This window comes from Coloeus monedula, assembly GCF_965178545.1.
Source record: "Coloeus monedula genome assembly, chromosome: 4".
Lineage (NCBI taxonomy): Eukaryota > Metazoa > Chordata > Aves > Passeriformes > Corvidae > Coloeus > Coloeus monedula.
The window spans coordinates 25,264,181-25,287,207 of record NC_138784.1 but is presented as its reverse complement, the minus strand read 5'-3'; the positions used below and the strand labels follow the sequence as shown (position 1 = coordinate 25,287,207).

Below are 23,027 nucleotides of genomic sequence, written 5' to 3'. Positions count from 1 at the left end.
GGCAGTGGGGAGCACATCCTCTCCTGAGTCACTTTTCCTCTGGGCAGGGAGCTTATGTTGGCTGCAATATTTCAGCTGCTAAGGTGAAAAAGAACAAAACACTCTGACAGATCTTGCCTGAATCACAGGCAGAGAGGAAAACATTCATTTTCCTACCTGCATGCCTTGACTTTGGGAAATCCATCCCTGCTAGTACCAATATTATAGCCATAATATAGCCGTTTCCAGAACACCCTCCTTCTGGGTGAAACCCCTGAGCAAGAGGTGGAAAGGGAAAGGGAAGATGAGTGCAAATGGAGAAAGGGTTAGCGAGTGCCACAGGGGCTGGGGGGGGTCCCTGCCAGGCCAAATGAGGAGCAGGTAGCAGAGGGATTCCAGTGCTCTTGCAGGTACCTTGCTGGTCACAGTGGGCTGAGAAAGAGCAGCAAATGCAGGACAACCATCGCCTACAGTTCTCATCACAGCTCCCACTTTTGTCACAGGGTATCTGGAATGCACTGCCTCCTCACCCAAAAACCAGGTGTAAAAGCAGAACAGGCCAGATAAGGTCCTCCAAGTAAGGGAGGACGCTGAGTTCCACACAAAAACAACCGCAGGGCCGTGAGCTTCCATTTTGAATCACAGAGAATGATTTTTGACTGAGATTTTTGTCTTTTTAGCACCTGCAAGAGAGTGTAAAGTATGTTGCAAATTAATTAGGGGTTTGCAGTAATGGTCAGGGCAGGGAATTCCTCTAAGTGACTTAACATTTTTTTGGTTTCTTTACAGTTTTACATAGCACGGTTGGCCTGTTTACCTTGTGGTACCTTATACAGGCTCAAAAATTGTACCTTGTACCGGCGCCCATGCCAGTTAAACGGAATAAAAAAAAAAAAAAAAGAGAAAGAAAATATTCAAGCACCTTTATTGCTAGTTTTTGCGTTGGTATGTGCTTCAAGGCTGCCTGCTTCCCCACTGGCGAGAGGGGGTGACGGTGCATCTGCAGCGGGAGAAGAAGAGGCTGCCGCCATTGTTTTAACTAAAAAAACCGGCCCCGTTCGGGCGGGAAGGGGCAATACCGCCGCCATGCCGGGGATCTGCCCGGGCGGGATTCGCTTCCCTCCGCTCCGCTCCTCTTCCCGCTGCGCCGCCGTCCCGCAGGCCTGGGGACCCGGACCCCCCCCGCTGCCCACGCCCCGCCCGTGGCGCGGCCCCTTTAAGGGCCTTTAACCACGGGGGGGGCGGGTCACGCGCGGCCGCGGCGGGAGGGGGCGCGCGGGCGTGCGCGAGCCGGCGGCGGCACGAGGAGGGCGGGGCCGGGGGGCAGGGGGCGGGGCGGCGCGCGCGGGCGGGCGGGATTATTATGGGCTGTGGGCGCCGCCGCCGCCGCTGAGGGGGAGCAGCAAGATGGAGCTGTCTGCAGTGGGGGAGCGCGTCTTCGCCGCCGAGTCCATCATCAAGCGCCGCATCCGAAAGGTGAGGGGCCGCCCCCGCTGGGGCTGCGGGACCCCCCCTCCCCCTCGGTCTTCGCTGCCGGGCCCCGGCCGCGCCGCTGGCCCGCCCGCCGGGCCCCCGCCTCACACCCCCCCCCCCCCCCCCGCCTTCTCCCCCGTGTGTTGCAGGGGCGCATCGAGTACCTGGTGAAATGGAAAGGCTGGGCCATCAAGTGAGTGTATCCCGCCCGGGCTGCGGGGATGGGAGGCACGGGATGGGGCAGAATGGGATGGAGGGGGAGGTATCTGTGTGTGCGGCTGCGGGGGGATTTGGGCGCTAACCGCTTCGCTTGTCCCCTCCGCTGCTCCCGCCCCGGCAGGTACAGCACCTGGGAACCCGAGGAGAACATCCTGGACTCCCGCCTCATCGCCGCCTTCGAGCAGAAGTGAGTGTTCATCCCCCACCCTGGGCTGGGGGGGCTGCAGCAGCAGGTTTGGCTTTGGGTGGGCGAGCGGGAAACTGCGTCCAGACTCTCCTTTTTTTTTTTTTTTTTAATTTATTTTTTTATTTCTTTTTTTTTTTTTTTTTAACGTGCATGCTTCTGTTTCTCCCTTTGGGAAAAGTTTTAACTTCTTGACAAATTTGATTCCCTAAAGGGAACGAGAGCGTGAGCTGTACGGGCCCAAGAAGAGAGGACCTAAACCTAAAACTTTTCTGCTGAAGGTAACTCTTATTTAAATAACTTAGGCCTAGCGAAAACATCTCTCAAACCTTGCCGGTGCGTGCCCTTGGAAGGACTGGACTTTCAAGTGACTTGTGCCTGATGCCTGGCTCTGGGAGCGCGGGGAAAACCGACAGGAAAGGGGGGGGTGGGCAGAGGCACAGAAGCGTGTGAGGGGAGAGCGCGTGTGCGTGCGACGGGTGCCTCAGCAGGACGGTCAGCACACACAGATGTGCGTGGTGAGCCTGCAGTCTCTTTTTCCAATATCCTCTCCTTCTCATGGCCTTCTGTTGCCGCAGTGGAGAGCTAGCCAGTCCTGTTCCCTCTTTCTTCAGCAGGCTGTTCCATCCAACCCGTGCCCTGCAACTTAGCAGCCCGCTGAGCGGTCAGGCAGCTGAGGCGGGAATCCCGCTGCCGCTTGTGCTCCTCTGATTGCATTTAAGGATGTAGGTGCTCCACGGGAGTTTCATGAAGGGTTCATGCTTTGATCTGTAAACTGCAGGCTTGTTTTGCTCTTGCAGAGGGTGGGGGGGGTGAGTGGGAGGAGGAGGAGTGTTTCACCTCTGCATAGGATGGCAGCTGAAGTTTCCAGTTCCTCTCTGATAGACTCAGCATCTCTGCAAGATGTCGTAGCATCTCTGCTTGCTTGCAGTGAAGAGCAAGGAAGGTAGTCCCTAGTGCAGGCTCTCTTGCCCTGTATTTTTGTCTCCTTTTTTTAATTAAGAACTCCCCTAGCTGCGTGACTGTTATGTGAGCTCTGTGAATTTATTAGTTTACATACGAAATGCCTTGCTCTATTCCCCTCTTCCCTCCCCTTCCTCTCCAACTGTCACAATCTCAGGCTTCAAATGAGCACAGAAAGAACACACCTCTGTACAGTTCAGACAGATGAACAAGTTTGCAGTTTCCCTGGTTTTATTCTGATATGAAGCCCTGGAACAGCCAGCGTGGACCGCATAGTAAGGCATCACTATCATCAAGTCATCCTGTGGCTTTGGGCCAGTCACTTAGGCTTTGTGCGTGTTTCCCCATCTGTGAAACAGGTTAATACTTCCCTTTGCCTGGCAGCAGTAGGAGCTTTACTCAAGTCAGCACAGCACTTTTAACTGCATGAGCACAAGAAAGCACAGTGAGGGCTAGGGTGTCACTTCTTCTCTGCTTTGAGAGGGCATAATGAAGCACACAGAAGAAATGCAGGAGCAGGCGTATTCTGATGCCCTGCGTGAAACCCAGGGGACTGTGGTAATCCTTGGGAAGTCCTGCTGATGGAACTGTCCTCCCTCGTTGCTTGTTTTTCTGCTAACAGTGTTCTGTATCTGTAGCCTGAGAATTCTAAACATATCTGATATGTACTACCTCTTATGCTGTATTCAGGGAAAACAGACTAGTTGGCTTTCCTCTTTCTGGCAGTCATGCATTAAATGTAACCCTTGTGTTTAGATTTCCAACAGTGCAAAGGAACACTTGAAGAGAAAACCACCAGCTTGAAATAGTTCTCTGCCTGCATTAAAAAACACTGGTATTTGTAACACCTGACACTGTTCAGAGCTGTAGAGGGTGACTATGCTATGTGTAATCAGTTTCTTTTATTTTGGATTCTGGATGTGATACAGCCATAACTATTGCCATATCACTCATTTTTTAAAAAAAATCACTCATTTAAAAAACCAAAACCAACCTCCGAACTCAAAACCCACTCATTGCTTCTTTTCCCCCCTACCCTTTAAAACCCCCCTAAACTTAACGTGACTTATTCAGCAGCATCCTTTGAATCACGTCCATGACACGTTTCTGTGGCACATCTTCCTTCTGCCAGCTCCTCAAATGGTAATGGAAACCTGTGGGTTTGCAGAGCTGGCTCAGTACTTTGTAGAAGATGAACTGTGATAGGGAGCAAGATCAGCTCTCCTGAAGGCTGGTGCCACGTTGTGGGAGAGGCTGGCAGGGCAGAGCGCTACCACTGCCGCTTCGTTTCCACCTCTGGGAAACAGAGCTGGTGGAACTGTTGTCTGACTTGCTGTTCCTCTATGACTTTGAATCATACCGTAAAAATAATGCCCCAGACCAGGCAGCAAGAAGTAACTCTGTCTCAGCCAGCCCCATCTGAACTTGTTTGAGCTCTGTTCAGGCAAACCACAATCAACACAACTGTAGAGAGAGTTACAACAGAGACAGCGAGATGGTTTGCAACTCAATTCTTCTGACCCCAGAAGATGCGCATTTGACCTCTTCCAGCCCTGTAGCACCGGTGCTGGTGCTGCTGCTGTGGAAGGAGTGGTTATTGAGTTCTGCCTCATGCATTCCTAACAGTATTTTCAGTTCTTTCAGCTGCAGAATCTCTTGCCAGTGAGAATTTCAGAAGCAGGGGAAGAAATTTGATTCTTGTATCCCAGAGGGAGTATTTGGAGTTGGCAGTTAGAACAATATTCTTTTTGATCTGTTAACTGAACAGATTAGGCCTGGATGCAATGATGTTTAAGCAGAAATCTGGCCTAGGACTGCGTTGATAGACTAGTCTGCACTTGACTTGGTGGCTTGCTAGGATTTTTCACGTGTATCAGTGCTTGAACCTAGGCTTCTGAGTCTCCAGAATGGCCTCAAAATAAGTGCCCTGATACGCCACTCAGTCCCTTGGCTTGTGTGGGTGTTTTATCTTGCAGTTGGGGCTAGGTTTATCCTGGGATTAGTTCTCAAAAGTTGCAGATAGGCACCCAGGGGGATTTGCAGAAAGCATTCCAGCAGGTTAGTGGCCCACGCCTTTGGAAAAGCTTTGAAAAGCTGCATCTTTGACCACCTGCTGCCTTTGTAAGCCAGGCTCCTGTTTCTGAGAGCTGTCTAACACTTGCAGAGGCAAGTGTTCGATCAGACTGCAGAGGCAAATCACAGTCCAGGCTTTGTAATATCACTGTCAAGATGGCCGGTGTTGAAAGCGACCCCTGCAAACTTCAACTGCAAAGTTTTGGGCAGGAAATGGGTCTTTATCCCTTGCATGCTAGGGGCAAACTTTCCCACAGCTGAGCACAGGCTTGGCGGGAGGCTGTAATTCTTGGGAGGCTGCTGGTGTGCTGCAGCCCTGTGCTGAGCGGATGGGAAGCGAAGTCTTTGGTCTGAAATAAGCAGTGCTGTACGTAAGGCTCTTACCTTATTTCTTAGGTGTCTGGCAGAGGTCATCCTTGAAGGCAGGCCCTTCAGCATGGATGCTGGTGTGAGGTTAGAAAGAGGCATAGCACGTGCTGTAGTGATCTTCCTCTTTTTCTCCTGCTTGGTTTGCTCTTTTTATTTCACTTTTTTCCCTAGGCACTCTGCTGTGTGGAATGCAAACCTCACCAACTCATCTAATAAAGTCTAGCTAGTGCTATTCAGAGACAAGAGTCCGATCTGCAAGCTCAGTGGGTGGCTGGAAAAGATCCCTAGTCGGGGTGACCATAAATACTAAGGTGACAGGAGTGAAGAAGGTTAATGGGAATGAAGAAGTAAGGGAGAACAAGAGTAAAGGGACTCTTAGTAGGAGAGTGGGGGAAGAAGGGGCTGAGCAGCGTGGTGCTCTGTCATTTTGCCCTTTCTTGAACTCCGAAGCTGGAATTGGGTTTCTTTTGATCTCCTCCCTGTTCGTAAATTATGCCTGAGTAATTTGAAAACAGACCGTTCCCCTTTTGTAGCATTTTGTTCCCAATCCAGAGGGAAACTTTAGTTTATGGCAGTGTTGCTTGGGAGAACTGTGCTATGAACTGGCTTGCTTTTGCCTTGTCACTTAGAAGACTGCAGAAAAAAGAGGGTGATAAAAAGGCAGAATGGCAGCCAAAAGGGGGAAAGAAGAGCTCTTGCAAATGCTGTTTGGAGCAAAGACTGTGGGAATGCAGGTGGAGAATAAAAGACAAAGCAGAGCCAGTAATTTATGAGAGAGTAGCGCTACTATGGTGCAGGAGCACTACTGGAATTGGCTTGATTTTGAAATAATTAACTAGAAATCCATTGCCTTACAAGGTCTTTGGTTTGGTTTTTTCCAAATTGGAGAGATTTTGATACAAATCAGGTAAGAGAGGCCTTTCTAAGCACGTGTCTGTGTACGTGCTTGTGTGCCTCAGTGCGTTAAGGGAATGAATGAACGAATATGCTTGCTGGGCCTCGAGGGACACTTGCTCAGAAATAGTAGGGAATGGGGGAGATACACTAGTTCCCAGGGGCAGTGAGGGAGAGCTGTACAAGATAAATAAAGGTGATACATATCCCAGACGGGAAGAGGGGGAAGGGAAGCAATCCCAGCAATTGGCTTGCTCTCATGACAGAGCACTGCAGCAAGCCTCCAGAAGCTGCATCCTGATGTAGGCTGAGCTGTAAGCAGAGAGTGAATTACTTCGTATACATGCTGAGTACCTCTTCAGCAGTGAGCACATCCTGCGGGTGAAAGCAGCAAAAGCCAGAGAGGTAGTTTCCATTTGGAAAACTTGTAAGCCAAGTAGGAAACTGTAGTGACACAGCTGAAAGGATTCAGTGGGTTTGTTTTTCAAAGACCTTATCCTCGTATGGCTTGTGAGTGTGACCGAGAAACGGATCTGTAGCAGGGAGAAGTGCATTTCCAACAGATAAAACTGAATGCTAAGTCTTCCCCGAACCAAAGGTAGCAAGTTGCTTAATCTAAAGTTGGAAATGGGGGAAGGAGAGCCTCTGTGCTGTCCTCTGCAGTGAAGGGATAAGTTCATATAGGTGATGCCTGAATAAACCTGATCCTGTGGTAGGAATACTGAGCTTCCCAAGTGAGAAAGCTCTAGGGGCTGGTCTTAGATAAAGCATCTGATAGGATTTTTGTTGAAACCTTACCTGGAAGAACAATCTCAAGGTAAGCTGAATATTTGCATAATGCTCTTTGGAACTTGCATTGAAGCTGGTCACTAGGGATAGCAGTGTAGCAGCAGGGGAGGACTCTTGGGCCCTAACTTACCCTCTCTCTTAATAATCTGACCAAAGTATCAATGCTGCATGTAGACTATCTGGAGACTACTGAAGCTGGAATTTAATAAAGGCAGATAGCTGAAACATGAGTTAGAAACAGCTTCAGCCTTGAGAAAGTGCCCCAGAAGTAACTGGAAACGCAGACACCTAGCACATAAATGAGACCTAGTGGTTCTGGCACACTGGAAAAGTCCAGGCCCTGTACCAGGGCTCTGCACTAGCTGCTGTGCAAGCACAAAACCAAGACAGGCCTCTCTGTCAAAACAGGACAGGAGCTGATTAATGTGTACAGGCGGAGAAAGTAAAATCAGCAGGGCTGTAGAAGTGCCCAGGTAGTGACCATCCCAGCATTATCACTTCGTTTAATGTGGTTGATGGGAAGCTTTGCTCAGGAATTTTGGGGTGTATAGGGAAACTGGGGGTGTTTGTGGCTGCTTCCCCCACACTTGTGGGAAGCTGCCTTCTTTCTCTCCTGGGTGATGGAGGCGGTGCTGGTGGAAGGCGGCAATTAGATTTGACTCGGAGCAGAATGGCACAGAGGGGGCAGAACTCCTCACTCCAAGGCATGATTACAGGGTAGGCAATTAATCTGAAAGATGTGCAGTGCTGGCAACAGGAAAGGCCCTGAAGGACACCTGTGTCTATCCACTGAAGATGTAGAAGGATTTTCATTGATGGATCTGTCTGTACCTTCTGCCTGGCTTCCCTGTCCTATATTTTGGATTGGGACATTGTGTTGTTGCATTTTGCTCTTGGCTCAGCAGTGCTAAATTGTTGAGAAACCCAAAGCACAAGAGCAGCAATGCTGGAAGGGCCAGCTGTGATGGGGAGTGGGATAAAAAGGAATAAATGTGTTCATTCAGGCTGTGCTGGTATGTAACGTCAGAAAGCAAACTGTAGTTTGTGTTTGCATCTGCCATCAGAGGGACCTGTGAAGAGATGGAGCAAGCACAACCCTAGATGTGCGTTTGCCTGTGCCTGTGACCTCCTGACATGGTCTGTAGTGTCTCCAAGTTGTGTATTGATGAGATAGGATGGAGAGTTGTGTGGTGCAGGGAGTTCATCTGGTGATGTTACTGTGCTCAGGCCTGTACAATGCCTGTGACAGGAGCTGTCTTACTTTCTCAACAGTTTGGGGCATGGAGTAACACATGAGGCTGAGCAAAGAGAAACTAGATGGACATTGGGATGCTTTCTGCTACAGCAGGAGGTGTTGGGGTTTGTGTGTGCTGGGAACACTTCCCTTTAACTAGGTGGAAAGAGCCCTGTTTGTTAATGTGCAGAGTGTCTGTGCTTGCCTTGGGGTTGTGCTAACATGTCTCTGTTTTTTTGTCAGTCAGCTAACACAGAGTCTATGTCCCCAGTCAGGATGAGCCTTCAGTCTGTGTTTTCTTGTACAGTCGGAGGAGGAGGCCTCATTTTTGCAGTCCTTTTAAAGCCAGGATACCAGTAGTACTGAAGGCTGTGATCATCCAGTGTTGGTCAGAGAGGAACAGAATGTCTTCACGTCTCCATTCTCTGCTCATTTGGGATCTTCTGCAGTTCCCATGGGTATCTCTGTGGGAGAAGAGGGGCTCTGGGTAACAGCAAAGCTCTGGAGCTGTAGGGCCAGGACTTTGAGCTTTTTGTGCAGGGGCTGGCTGGGCCCCTTGCTTAGATCTGTTAGATCCCTGCCTTTACACGCACATTTTTTTTTCCCCAGGCATTTCTCTGGTAGAAGGCACAGCCTGCAGGGTGACAAAGGAGATGAAGTTGAGTGCTAAGCTCTTAGCTGGCAAGAAGCCATCCCGATCTTGGCGTGTGCAAGGGGCAGCGGGATGGAAAAGTTGGGGAGGAAAAGCAGCTGTCGTCTTCTAGCACTGCAGTTCTTGCTGTGCCCACGAGGTGGGGAAAGCTCCTCGCTGGATGGGCAGTCAGGGGCGGGGGCTTGCCTGTCCCCTCCAGGCCTGTGTGATTTCGCCGTGTCACCACTGCTGAGGGAGAATATGGAAGTGCGTTGGTTTGGGCAAGTACTGGGGTGCAGGTGGAAGGATGAGCTGTACAAGCGACAGTGCTCTTGACGAGATGTGATGTAAGAATACATTCTGGGTTTCCATGCCCACAGGTCATACAGCACCAGCTTACCAATGAAACTGTTGTTCCTGTTGCCAGAAAATGTTCCTGTCTCTGGTGCGTGAACCAGGGCAGGTTTTGGCACCAGAAGAGCTCAAAAGTATTGTTCCTCTGGCTTGGCTCTTGGGGAGGGCTGGCACAGAGCAGTTGAACCAGTGCTATTCCTGCTCTGGTCCAGTGCTAGGTTTCAAACAAGTGTGGTGTTCAAAAGGACAAGTCAATCTCATCTTTGGAGGTGCAGTTTAATTTGACTTGAATTCCTGCTGGCCTCATCTCTGGCTTTAAACACTGGACTTTGCTCCCACAGCACGGTAAGGATGAATGACTTGCTTGACCCTAGTTAAAAATCAGATCTCCAAGTTACTTGTGTTTACTGAAGACAGCTCCATCAGACCATTCTCACCAACCTCCATCTGTGTTCCTCAAGACCCCCTTCTACCATGCTTTTCAGAGGTGATTCTCATTATGTGTTACTCTGCCTCTTCCCCCTCGTCTTGTGCTCATTTTTTAGAGGACCTGGTACAATCCCTATGTAATTTTGGGTGCTGTCTCAGCACTGACAGCCCCAAGTGCCTAGGATGATGCTGGCTTCTTTTGTTGACAGTGGAGGGTTGTGCACATTGACTGATGATGACGAAGGGGGGCTTTGGAGACCATTAACTGTAACCCTGAAACATGCCTGGGAAGTAGCAGCTTCTCCCTGGGGAAAGCATGTGTCAACAGGGGCACAGCCTAGGGAGACATTTGCTGCCCAAAAGTGATACAATGTGTCCTATGCCTGTCTGGGGGCTGTGCTGGAGCTATCAACAGTTTCTAGGTGTGTACCTGTGCTTGTCATTGACGTTGGGGATAAATGTGTCATGGTACTCCTGGTGAATGCTTGGCCTGAAGTGAGCAGTGCCTGATTTGAGATCTGGCTGCATCTTGGCTGCCTCTCTGACCCTGTTTGTTTTCTTTCTCCCCACCACCGCAGGCTCGGGCCCAAGCGGAGGCCCTCCACATTGGGGATGTACACTTTTCTGTCAAGCCTGGTTCTAGTACCTCCTCTCCCAAACTCCACTCCAGCGCCGCAGTGCACCGGCTCAAGAAAGACATCCGGCGATGCCACCGCATGTCCCGGCGCCCCCTGCCCCGTCCAGACCCCCAGAACGGCGGGAGCGTGGGTGGTGGGGCTGGCATTCGTCCTCCTGTCTCGCCCTTCTCGGAGACCGTCCGCATCATCAACCGTAAGGTGAAACCCCGCGAGCCCAAACGCAGCCGCATCATCCTCAACCTCAAAGTCATTGACAAAGGTGGGAAGCCAGCCAATGGGGCCGGGGGCCTGGCTCGGCCCAAGATCCCATCCCGAAACCGTGTCATTGGCAAGAGCAAAAAGTTCAGCGAGAGCGTCCTCCGCACCCAGATCCGCCACATGAAGTTTGGCACCTTTTCGCTCTACAATAAGCCGTCTTCTGCATCTACCCCCTCTCTGGAGGGCAAGGGGGAGGCTGAAGGCTCCCAGGCAGCCTCCTGTGGGCTCATTATGGGCTCCACCCCCTATGATGCCCCCAGCTCCAGCTCTTCTGGCTGCCCATCACCTGCTCCCCACTCCTCCTCTGACCCAGATGATTCCCCTCCGAAGCTGCTCCCTGAGACCCTCAGCCCAGCCATCCCCGACTGGCGTGAGTCGGAGGTCCTCGACCTCTCAATCCCACCTGAGTCGGCTGCCACCAGCAAGCGTTCTCCCTCAGGAGGGTGCAGTGGGGGGCAGACGCCCTCCTTGTCCCTCTCCTCTTCCGACCCAGAGCAGGAGGCTGGCGACTGGCGTCCTGAGATGTCCCCTTGCTCTAATGTGGTGGTCACAGATGTCACCAGCAACCTCCTCACTGTAACCATCAAGGAGTTCTGCAATGCAGAGGATTTTGAGAAAGTGGCGGCGGGTGGTGGTGGAGGAGGCAGCAAGTGAGCAGCCAGGTCCCCCCGCTCCGGGGGTGTGGGGGGAGTTATACCTGAGAGAAGTCGTGGTGCGAATGGCTGTCCTTAGTTCTCTCCTTCTCCCCTTGGCTGTCCCTCTGCCCTCACTGCCACCCTTCCTCCTCCTTTCCTCCTGCCCACTTTCTCTTGCCTGGAGGCTGGAGTGTGTCAGTGGGGGTGTGGGAGCACCCACTATTCCTGGGTGTTGGTACTGCTAGGAGGAGGCAGGGAGGGTTGTGATGGGGCTGGGGAGTGGTTGTTTGTCCTTGAGTGTGGTGTTGTCCAACGGGCGGTGGAGCCTTTGGGGCTGAGGGATGAGTGAGCATGTGTCTGTGTGCCTGTGCAGGTGGTGAGGAAGGTGCTGCTCTTCCTCATTCCCCTTCCATCTCTGATGAAAACTGATGAGGAGCTCCAAACCCTTGAGGGGAGGATGTAAGAGGATTGGAGCCCTTGCCCATGTCCTCCAGACCTTCTCCCACCAATGTGCATGCAGACTCTTCCATTCTTATGTTTCCCCCTTGCCATGACTACCATCCTGCCATCCTTCCCCTCTGCCTGTGGCCTGGATCTGCCCTCTCCTCTACTGTCCTTGTGGCCGTTGCTGATCCAGATGCCTGCAGAGTGAGGGGGAGAAGGGTAGGTGAAATGTCATGCCTGGAAGGTGCTTGAGACAAAGCTGGGGTGGTGGGGGGTGCCCCATGCAGCCTACACCCCATATTGGCTTCCCCTTTCCTTTGACTATTGGTGCTACCTTGGCAGTTGTATGGGTGCTTTCAGGTGCCCTGATCCCTCCTCTTCTCCTGCATCTTCCAACCTGTTCAGCTCTGCAGGAGAAAGGGAAGAAAAGAGGAGTCTGCTTCCAGCCCAGATCTTCCTCCTGATGTTCATCACTTGCACTTGCTTGGGGGAGAGGGACATGAAATGCCTTTCCCTGGTCTTTCCGTGGTGGAAGCAGGAGTGGGCTGTGCATCCATCCCTCGGTCTGTGGGAAGGTAATGCCAACAGCGTGATGGTGCCCCAGCCACATGAGGCTGGTCTCCTGCCTTGTGCGTAAGCTTCCCCCAGCCCTCTTGGCTTCCTCTTGCTCCTTCCAAAAGAAGGATGGGTGGATGCTAGGGCAGGTCGTTTGTTCTTCCTGCTTGCTTTTGCCTCTCCTGCTCTCCCGTCCCTGTGGTGGGCGGCCTGGAAGAGGTTTCCCCTCTGTCTTTTCAGCATCTGAAACAGCCCTTACAACTGTCAACCAAAGGTGCTCATAAGAAATACCTGTCTCTCTCACATCATATGCATGGGCGCTGGATCTCTTCCCCTAAGGCTCCTGAGCTGATCTAGAAATTCCTTCTCTTCACCCCTAGCAAGTAGGAGGGAGCAAGACCGCAGTTTGCTGTTCTTTATCCACAGCTCCCTCTTTCCCTGACCAGCTTTGTTCACATCCAAAATAAGCTCTATTTTTTGCCTGCCATTTCTGGCTTGCTCCGTTTCAGTGTGGGTCCTAAGCTTCATGGTGAGAAGCCGTTCCTTTGCTCTCCTTTCTTCCTCTACTTGCACAGGACTGAGCCTGTAGAGGCAAGGGAAAGAGGTGCTGATCAACTGGTGGGAGAGCATCACCCTCTCAGCCCTGTCCCTGAATGGGGCAGAGGGGTGTCACTTCTACATAACATGCTGCAGAGGTGAAAAGGGTGGAAAAAATTCCTCATGCCAGGGCTCATTTACTTACAAACCTGCCCTGGGCGAGTGAACACAAGTGGAATTGGCCCCTCTGGTGCTTTCACACAAGGATGTTCAGGAGCTGCTGGCTCTGAGGAGTGCTCTCCTGCAGTAGTGATTTTGTGGTTGCAGTGATCTGAGGGTAGAAGGGAGGCAATTTGTGGGAGGGAAGTAATATTTGTCTGCCCAAGGGGCATTGTCAGGGTGGTAGAGGGATAGACCGGCTTTTGACCTTAATTAGGGCTTTTGTGCCCAGAGCTTGTCTATTCCCTGCCTCCAGCGCCTGGGTTGGTGTAATAAAATCTTTGCTGCCCTCCCCACAAACCTTGCCTTGCAGTGGGTGGCATTCCAAGCTGTGGGGAACAGTGAATTCACACCAGTTGCAGTTGGGTGTCTGTGCAGACAGTCTGAGGGGGATTCCAGGTGCTGTTAGCACCACCCTTGGTACACCTCTTTCTTTTTCTTTCCTTGGTTAAAGAGCTTAGTGGACTCTTCGGGGATGTGCTTTCATTCACAGCTGAAGCTAGGGGCAGGGAGAAAGAGACTTCCCTGATCCATTCACCAAGCTAAGGTTTTCTATAACTTGTTGGACTTGTGTGCGTGTCTGTATTAATACCTGCTTGTATTCTTTGTGGGTGTTTTTTTTTTTTTTTTTTGTTTGGGGTTTTTTTTGCGCATCTTTCCTGTGCCTGGCACACCCAGGGATCCCTTATGTTAGCATAGCCTATCCATTGACTGCAGCTTCAAAGATGAGCAGTTTGTAGGCATAGGGAAAAGCTCGCTCTTAGGAAAATAGCGAGGAGATTCTTCTTTTTCCTCCCCCTTCTGAATAAGAACTAATCTGTTGCTGTGAGATAAGAGGAGCTGCTTTGTGGGGTGGATGCAAACCGGCCAGTCACTTTAGGTTGTTAAGTTACTGTTTGGTGTGTATGTGGTGATGTGATTTGTTTTGTGGTATCAAGGTTCTGAAAAAAATGTTGAAGCATTTAAGTGGGAGATAAAAGGGAACTTTAATAGGAAACTCTTGATGTGTTTTGGCCAAGGTGTGTTGCTTGGCAGAATTCTTTTCCCCAGTGTCTCTTGTATGGTGTTCTTTGGGGGCAAGGGGCAGGAATTGTTTAATTGAAGGGGTTTTGCCTTTCTCCAGAGTGGCAAGCAAGGGAACTGTCTGTGAAGAGCAAAACAGTGGGTCATTGTAGGGATGCTCCGCAAGGACCTTCTTCCTGCGGTGAGGAGATGAGGGGACTTGTTGCAGCAGAGAAACTAGTGCAGTAGATCCTCTTTGTGGAGGAAGAAAGGAGTATGATCCGGCTTGCAGACACAGCTCACCTGCTTGTGTGACAAATCCCTTCCTGGGTGGGTCACCAGGTGGGAACCAAACCCTGAACCTCTGGATCCGAAATGAGGATCCTGTGCTGTTTTGAGTTAGAGGTTTGCTAACTTGAATGCAGCAGTCACCTCAAGTTCCCTCAGGTGGACAAGACACTTGAGGCTGACTAACCTACCTTCGTATTCACATGAGCTACGCTCCTCCTTCTGAATTTTTGCCCTTGCTCCTTAATGGAGACCAGAAAGAAGATTCATCCATGCCTTTTAAAATGGCCATAGAATTGAGGGAGGAGTTTATTTGAAAGTATCCCCTTCCTTTCCCCATAACCCTTAGAAAAAAAAAAATCAACAAAAACAGGGAAATATTCTCTGTGTCTGTGCCATGTTTGTTCTCGTCGTCGTGTTTTTAGAGGAGATTTTATGATGGAGTGGAAAAAGTGAAATGATTAGTTTTGCATAAAAAAAGAAAAGTTTTAAAAAAAATTTATACGGGGAGAGAGCGAGAGAGAGTTTAAAAACGAATAATAAATGCAGTGATTGCACAAATTGTAGTGGTATTAGATGGTCCTTAGAGAAAAGAGTATTTTGTAGTATCGAAGCATGTGTGTCTGGGATGGTGTTTGGCTTGCTTGAACTGGAGGGAAAGGCATTCTAGGACTAAGCAGCGATCTCTGAGCTGAAAAGGCAAGTTGCATGTTGGAGGAACCCTGTCTACAAACCTTTCCCGTCCTTGCCTCCCAAGTGTTGGAGTGAGTTCCCTTCCCTCCCATACCTCTCCTGTGAGCTAAGGTGGAGTCTCCAAGTGGTTTTCTGGCTGAGCAGCCCTCAGAGATGGCCAGTCACATTCTGCCAGAACGTGAATTGGGCCATCAACATGGAAACAGTTGACTTACTTTGCAGTGTTAGCAAGCTGCTAACGTTTGGGGTTGGCATGTACCTTTCCTGCCAAGTTGCTGTCTCTTCTCTTTTCCATCCCCTATATCCAAGCAGAATTAATCATGGTGGGCTTATTTCCTGGGAAGCAGATATGCCTCCCCTCCATAGGGTTTCTTAACTTCTTCCAATACCAGGTGGGGGGTGGTATTTTTCTCTATAGAATTCACCACGTCAGGACAGAACTGAGTCCCACTGGTGTGTATTCCAGCACCCCTTCTCCAACAGTGGCCAGATCTTTAGAGGCAGATGAGAGAGCTGCCTGGTGTGCTCTGATCGTGTTGCTGAGGGACATGCACCCTCTTGAAGCCAGCAAATGCTGGAAGTTTTTAGGGTGGAGAGGGGAGAGGAACAAACACCCTGACAGGACTGTGCTCAGGTAGGGCATCCCTCTGCTCTGGCTTCCTTCAGGGTGGTGGGGAAGAGTTGCCTGAATGTTCCTTCAGAGCGAGGAGGCAGCTCTTGTGTGCTGGCTTCCCCATCCAAGATGTCTCTGCTGGTGTTCATCTGGTGCGTGGGAGTGACTGCAGGGAAGAGGGAAGCCACCAGATGTTGGTGTCTGAACAGAAGATGGCAGGCAGGGACGCTTGAACAGCTTTTCTTGTCTGGACTTCTCTGGTGCCCTTTGCAGTGGCTTTGCAGTGGCAGATGGCTGATGTCTCAATGCCTCCCATAGCCTTCTCTCTCTGCCCATCAAACTCTGTCGGTGCTTCCCACGGCTTTCAACTTGGAACAGAAATCTCCTGTCTCATGCTCTCTTCTCAGTGAGCACCATGGGACTGGAGGGGCATGAAGCTAATGAGATACAAGCTCCTTTGGGGATGAAAAACAGAAATGGTGCGGTGAGCAGGCCCAGCTGTGGGGAGCCACTGCTTAAATTCTGTTTTCAAAAGAGAAAGGGAGCATTTCTCTGTCTCCCCTTACTGAAGTTCCCAGGGAGATTTTGTGAAGTAAAAAGAAAAAAAATTACAACCACAATCATGCTTTTTACCAGGTAGGAGCTGTCTCTGTGCTGAGTCTTCCTAGGGATATCACTCCCTTCTCCAGCCCCTCTTTGTAGAGGAGGCTTCAGCAACTCCCAGCGTTTGGAGATTATCACCTTCCTGGGAACTTCCTGGCAGAAAGAGGTTGCCATACTTGAAGGATGGTGTCCCAAGTTCCCCACACTTCTGCCCACCCCAGGCCGTGGCATTAGTGGGGCTGCTCAGGAGCAGGTCCTTCTTCCCAGGGAGGTGTAACAAACCTGGAGCGTGTGTTTGGCTAAGTGCTTGTTTTCCCTTTTGCTTCCTTCCCCACCTTCTGACAAGACTTCTTCCTCCTTGCCTGGCACATCCTTTTACTCCAATGTCGCTTGCTTTTGCTGCATTTTTCAATTGCCCAATAATCACGCAAGAGCTGGGATCTTATTTACTTCTTATATATAAATATATGAATATAAAATACCTCCCCCCCTTTCTCCCCGTCTCACCCACCACCCTGTGCACAGCCTTCCTGATCTCTGCTCTGAAGGCAATCTGCTGTAGAGGGTTGATTTGGGGTCGGGGATTCGGTGCCTCCTGAGTTCTGTTCCTTCTTGGCATGCTGTGGCTTTTCTGCCAGCTGTGTCACTGCCCTGTGCCTCTGTCTCCCTCATGCCAAGGGGAGGGGGGCGGGGGGGGGGGCATCCTGCTGAGGGTGCTGGCAGCCCTACTCTCGAGGTATTTGCACAGAGATGGAGTGCTCAGTGTTGCTTCAGAAATCCCCTGCTCCCTGTCTGTGCTTCCTTCCGTAGGTAACTCCAGGAAGTATCTTCATTTCACCAATGCTTTGAGGTTGAGAAAAGAAGTGTCTTTATTTTCTTTTTTTACTTCTATTTTTGAGATCCTTCCCCAGAGTGCAATGTGTATGGTTTCTTTTTGGGGGTGTAGATGGCAGGAGATGTTGGAGTCTGTCTCCATGCTCACCTTTGCCTTTCTGTCCTCTGCTCCTCTCACGTCTTGCTGTTGCTGTGTCAGACTGATGTGGTTGGAGGTATTTGCACCCTTGTCTGTGCAGGGTCAGTCATAGCACCAGGGGCTTCTCCCATGTTCTGTGTGGTGCATTCTGAGGTGCCCTGTGTCTCACCTGCCTCATCTGTAAGCATGCAGCAGGGCCCTGAGTTCCTTCTTCCCTTCTCTGAAATTCTCTTTCCAGGAGTGAAGGGAGATAGTCAGTTCCCCTTCCTGTGCTTCTGGCAGCTCTTCTGTCCATTCCAGCTTCTCTGTGGTGGGAAACAAAACGATTCCAGAGCCATCCAGAAGCACAGTCCTTGGGGTGGGTGTCCTTCCACCCCAGGTGAGCTTTGTGCTCTGAGCCCACCCCCTCCAGGCACTGGCAGGTGGCACTGGGATGGAGGAGCGGGATGCCCTCTGTGCCCCTGGGCTGAGTGGAGCTGGGAGGTGGGCAGCAAGCAGTGTGCTGTGGCACAGGAAAGAAGTAAGGTGACAGAACTGCAGCAAGATGCAGTCAGAGTGATGCCAGCTTCTGCAACAGTTCAGATAATGTGTCTGCTGGGAGGAAAGGGGCACGGTGGGACATGCAGGCAAAGTGTTAATTCCCATTGTAGGGCCCTGGTTCTTTACTTCATTCCTTGTTCAGCTGAGCACTTAGAGCTCACACTAAACCCCTGGAACACAGCTGGGTGAGTCAAAGCATTTAGTGGGGCTTCAGGGCCTCATAGGACTAGTGGGGCTTTTCCGTGCTCCCAGGCAGCCCCCCAGGTGGTGCCTGCTCTCTAGGGATGCTGAGGGTTTCCCTTTGGCCAGAGTGGCAGGTAGGTGCTCTTGCACAGGTAGGTTGCTCTTCAGCTGTCCGGAAGGGAGCCTGCTGCTTCCAGCCCCCAGCTGCAAAGTGGGGGCAGAATCTTAGGTCAAGTTCTCAAACAGAACAAAAAAATTAATCGTTGTGATGACTTTTTTTAGAAAAGAGTTGTCATGCCTGCACCTCCCCCAAGCAAATCAACTTAGTGTGCTGTCCTCCTTCCGCTTCTCCCCTGTGCCATTAAGCCTTGTACACTCCCTAAGAATAGAGAAGACTCTCTACTTTGGGATTTTTTTTTTCCCCCATTTGTTTTCTTTTTGCATAGAAAGTTGTCTGCTGGTGGTGGAGGACAGGGGCCTGCTTCATCTGTTCCTTCTTTTCACCTTTCCCTGTGCCAAGCTTAGGCTCAAATGCTGCAGATTCCTGCAAACACTGAACTTGGAGCAGGCAAGTGACCCCACTGAGTTCTGTGGTACTTGGGTGCTCCAGATTCTGCCTGTGCTTGAGCTTTGGCAGCATCAGAGCCCTTCCTTTGTCTTGGAGAAGGTCAGCCCTAACTCTGAGAATGGTGATAGTTCTGGTGCAACCCATCTGTCTCTTCATTTCCCCTCACTTGGCATACAGAGTGAAGGTGGTAATTTTTTTTTAATTTAAAATAAACCTAAATATGTATCTTGTAATTTTTTTTTATTTTGAAAAAATTGCATTTAAGGATTGTGCACGGATGAATTGTATATCTATATATTATTTTTTTGTCTTGCAATTTTCATTTTAAATATAGTGTTTGTTCAGTTTTGTTTTGTTTTTTAATCCAGTTCCCAGCTGGCTAAACTCCGTCTAGAGTGGATGGGTGGGAGGCAGAGCCACTGGAGGGGTGATTGAATCACCCCTTCCCTTGGTGCTTCCCACGAGAAACTGGTTTGCTCCAGGTTTGGGGGTGGGGGTTGTGCTAATTACTCTTGTATTCTTGTACATTTTGTTCTTTCTGCTGCTCTTGAATATTGTATCAATGCCAGAAATGGGGAGTTAAAAATTAAAACAAAAAATTAACCCCAATAAATTGTTACATTCCAAAACCTGTTGTTTTCTTTGGGCGGGCTGTGACTCTGGAGCTTGGGAGCAGGGCTACAGAAATGCCTGCCCTGAGCCAGCACGGATCAGCTCTTCAGTCAAACACAAGCACCTGGTACCTTCTTGGGCACCATGGATCAGTCCTAGTTTGGTCTTTGGACCTTTCTGGACACAGAGAAGCTCTGACAAAAGACAAGAGTGTATTCTGGAATGTTAAGGGAAGAGGGAGCATTTGGGAAGGCCAAGCTGTAGCAAGTGGAACCTGAATGCCCTTTTCCCAAGTGCTTTGGAGAATCTCCCATGGGTCTCCCACATCCTTTTCTTCTAAGAATGAAATTAGATCAGAGTACAACCTAGCACTTGGTGGCTGAAAAGTGCTTTAGGCTTTTCCCAACTCCACAGCCTGTGCCTAAGTGCACTTTATGACAAGCTGATCTAAGAAAGCGAAAAATCCTCTCCCTGTGTCTATTAGAAGCCCCAGATTCACTCCCATCACTCTTAACATGTAGCAGATGCATAAAAAGGCTCAGCCAAACTTCCAGGGGGAAGTGCTGGTGGTGGGAGGTGTGGTGGGGAAAGCGAGTGGGATTTGGACAGAGATGCTCTTCAGGCAAGCAGGAGAGAAGGGCAGGAAGGCAGCACACCTGGATACTGGGAAAGAGCAGTGTCTGGGCACAGGTTCAACCAAAACACCCTCGGTGCTGCCCTTCAGGAGTGTGTGGTGTGGTGTGGTCTCACCTGGAGGGGAGAGATTGGGCTGAGCTGGGTGTTCCTTGGAGAGAGTTGCTGCCTTGAGATACTTCTGTAGTGTCTGAGTTTTGGAAAGCCACAGCAGAGCCTATTGCAGTGGTGACATGGCTGGCAGCAGGGAATGCTGCCCACCAAAGCCAGCACGGCCAAGGTGGTGTTCATGTCATGCCATCAGGCTCACTTTGCCTCTGCTGCGTGCCGAAACACTCGCAAGGCCAGCACTCCCTCCTCCTTTGTCCTTGCATCCTGGTTTTGCTCAGAAGCCAGTGGACTTTTGGCTGGATTTGAGAACACCAAATGAAGCCAACTCTCATCCATCCTTTCTGGAGCAGGAGGAAGGCTGGAGAGACATACCCCAGCCTGACTGGACACATCCAATGAGGTCCTGCACCAGCACACTGGTGCAAGCAGACCCAGTAACAGGGCAAGGTGATGCAGGGCTGAGAAACCTGGAAATGAAAGAAGCCATTATTCCCATTCTATGTAGAACCTGCAGATCCCCAGGCTACATGGAATGAAGGCTCCTGGTCTAAGGAGATGGTGGAGCTGAGTCCATGGAGTGGCAGTGGCAGAGGAGCCCTTGCATCTCCTTAGGTTGCCCCTAGGGATGCTCCTCAGCTGGATGATAACCCAGGAGGAGGGAATCCCCCGCCTCAGAGGCATCAGCTTACCTCCCCCGGGAAAAGTTTTCTCCCCTTCCCTCACCCCACCACCGTGCTGGCCTCAGCATCATGAATGGGCCAGGGTTTCATGCTGGCCGGGATGGAGCTTCGTGGTTCCTGTGGGGAGGGTTGGATGCAGGGCAGCCTTGGAGCAGCAGGTGACCTTCCCCTCAAGCCAGCAGTCCATCCAAAACGTCCCTCTCATCCAGAGGGCACAGCAGGGTGGCCCCTTGTCCCGCCTTGCCCTGCCTGCAGCCACCCCCTGGGGACAGCTGCTAGCCCCAGACACCATTTGGGTGTTAATTAGATGGAGGAAAAGCCCTTAATTGCTCACTCCCAGTCCCTCTGGGCTGAATCCATGAGCTCTTGTTAAATCTAACTTCTGTCACCAATCCTGTTCAAAACAGGAACCAAAAGCTTCCCAAAGCCCCACATTGCTTTCCCCCACCCTGTCACGCACAGGAGGGCAGGGTTTCAGCAGCATCGCGTCCTTGCAGGGCCGGCTGCCCACCGAGCATCTCTGAATTGTAATTCATGGGACAGGGAGGCTGCTCTGGCTACTCACCAGTCTGAGTCATCACCCCCTGTGAAAATCTATTTTTGTCACCTCTTTGTCTCTGGGAAGAAATTGTAGTCCCTGCTGCGGGGCAAGTCGGGACCGTAGGAGCGGTGAGCCCTGCCCTGCTGCATTACCCAACTCTTCCCCATCCCAGCATGGTTGAGTGGGGCCGGGCTGGTGTAGAGGGGCTCACCCTCCCCCTCACGGCCAGAGCGGCATCAGCCAGAGGTATAAACCTTGCCACCACGATCCTGCAGCCTTTGGTGATGAAATCTGGATGTTCAGGACAGCGCAAAGTCCCCAGCACAGCATCACTTCCCCTGGCAAGAAGCTTTGTAGAAGCATACGGCATTTTTTTTCCTCAGGGCTGCAGGTAAAAGGATACCCCTCCCACCCTGATCTGCACACTGTGGGGTAGGGTGGGCTGGTCCAGCACTCACGTGGGTTCCTTTCAAATCCACTCCCGCCTGGCCGGTGCCAGGGTGGGCGTGCAGCAGGCGGGGGGTGACGCAGCAGGGTGCAATCCCCTGCCACGGTTAGCAAGGGACAGGCTGGAGGCAGGTGGGCTCCCTTCATGTCACGGGGCGCAGGCTTCTGTTTCCGTCCCACGCCACTGCCCACTCATCCCAGCACACCAAGCACTCACCCTCCCAGAGCGCTCACTGGCCTCACCACCAGGGCCAGATGCCTGTTGCTTGGGCTTTCTTCACATCCACCTGCTCAGCCTGCTCCATGTCCACCTCCACTTTTCCTCCTCATCATTCCCTTCATCTCTCCCTCTTCCTTGAACCACCCCATCTGTCTTCCTCTCCTCCTCCCCCCAGCCTTACAACACCACAAGTCAGGCAGGTCTTGCTGGCTCCAGGGTGAGGGTTTTGAGGGGCTGGGGTGCAATGCACTCTGTGGGGAGAAAGGGTGACTGTACCCTGTCAACAACATTCCCCTCCCTGCTCCCACAGAACCAAATTTGAGGAGTCTTTGTAGCTCTGGCTCCCTTGCTATCCACTCAAATGTGCCTGGAGGGAAAGAAGACATAATTTTTACCGTTGTTTCATACCCAGCACTGGGGCTGTTTTAAACACACATGCTTCTGCTTCCCTGCCGGCTAGGAAGGATTTCCTGCCATTACTGAGTAGAGTTTGAGATTAATTTTGTTCACTTTCCCTCTTCTGCTCCTCTTTTCTCGGCAGGGCTGCATCGCCAAGGCCCCAGTGTGCCTGGGAACAGGAGAGGGCATGGCACAGCTTCTGTTGGAGCAAGGAGAAAGTGGTTGTCTCAAGTAGCTCGTTTATGAGCAGTTCAGACTAGAGTGATGGTGGGCAAGATGAAACGTGTGTATTTATTTCCCAAATGGATAACATGGATGTGAGGGGCAGAGGGTGAGGCATCCCATGGCAGCTCTCTGCAACAGTTCTGTCTGAAGTGGGAGAGCAAGACAGCCAGAAGGTTTGCTAGTTTAATTTTTAGGAGAAAGGCAAGGACGAAAAGACCCGAAAAACCATCACGGGGAATGACTGATGACGAGGCTCTCACCCTCGGGGTGTCAAGGGGCCCTTTACTTCCAGCCTAGGCATCTCGCAGGGGGGAAATCCTCCCTTGGGCTGTGCCGGAGCAGCATCCTCTCGCCAGAGGCTCCCGCCGGGCTGACTTCAGCGAGCCCGAGTCGGGGCTGGCTCCGTCCCCGGGTGCCCCCGGGGTGCCCTCCCTCCCCTTCCTGTCCCCTTGTCCGCTCGCCTCCCACCGCTCGGACCGTCACCCTTGCAGCCCGAGGAGGGTGCTCAGCGGGAAGGGGGGGTCACTGAGAGGGGCACGGCCGGGGGCACGGCCGGGGCGGTGGCGGTGGCGGGGGCGGTGCGGTGCGGGCGGCGCCGCCCGGCACATATAAGCGCGGCGCGGCGCGGCGGGGCCCCGGCGCCGGTGCTGCTGCCGGTACCGTCCTTCCCCGCCAGCTCCCTCCGGGCTGCCCGTCCATCCCTCCGACCGCCCGTCCCCCTCTCCATCCCCGCCCGCTTTTTTTTCTCGCCGTCCGCGGGCTCGGGCCCCCCACGCCGCTGCCACCCTGAAGTTTCTGGCGGTGCTGCTGGCGGCGGGC

At 51.7% G+C, this 23,027-nt stretch overlaps 1 protein-coding gene across 4 annotated transcripts; it reads left to right on the top strand.

Annotated features, from left to right (window-relative positions):
- Positions 1-1,362: 1,362 nt before the first annotated feature.
- Positions 1,363-12,993, top strand: CBX6 (chromobox 6). Of its 4 annotated transcripts, none has more exons than XM_082279623.1 (5): positions 1,363-1,455; positions 1,602-1,645; positions 1,793-1,858; positions 2,070-2,136; positions 10,224-12,993. In XM_082279623.1, the coding sequence occupies exons 1-5, from the start codon at positions 1,387-1,389 to the stop codon at positions 11,139-11,141; spliced, it is 1,164 nt and encodes a 387-aa protein (XP_082135749.1). In that variant the 5' UTR covers positions 1,363-1,386; the 3' UTR covers positions 11,142-12,993. The 4 variants fall into 4 exon arrangements, with proteins under 4 accessions (XP_082135749.1, XP_082135748.1, XP_082135751.1 ...); XM_082279622.1 differs by having other exon boundaries at positions 10,170-12,993; XM_082279625.1 differs by lacking the exon at positions 1,793-1,858.
- Positions 12,994-23,027: the final 10,034 nt, after the last annotated feature.

Coding starts and splice junctions, on each gene's coding strand:
- CBX6 (XM_082279622.1), top strand. CDS start 1,387: ATGGAGCTGTCTGCAGTGGGGGAGCGCGTCTTCGCCGCCGAGTCCATC. Junction 1,456..1,601: donor TCAAGCGCCGCATCCGAAAG/GTGAGGGGCCGC, acceptor CGTGTGTTGCAG/GGGCGCATCGAGTACCTGGT. Junction 2,137..10,169: donor CTAAAACTTTTCTGCTGAAG/GTAACTCTTATT, acceptor CCACCACCGCAG/GCTCGGGCCCAAGCGGAGGC.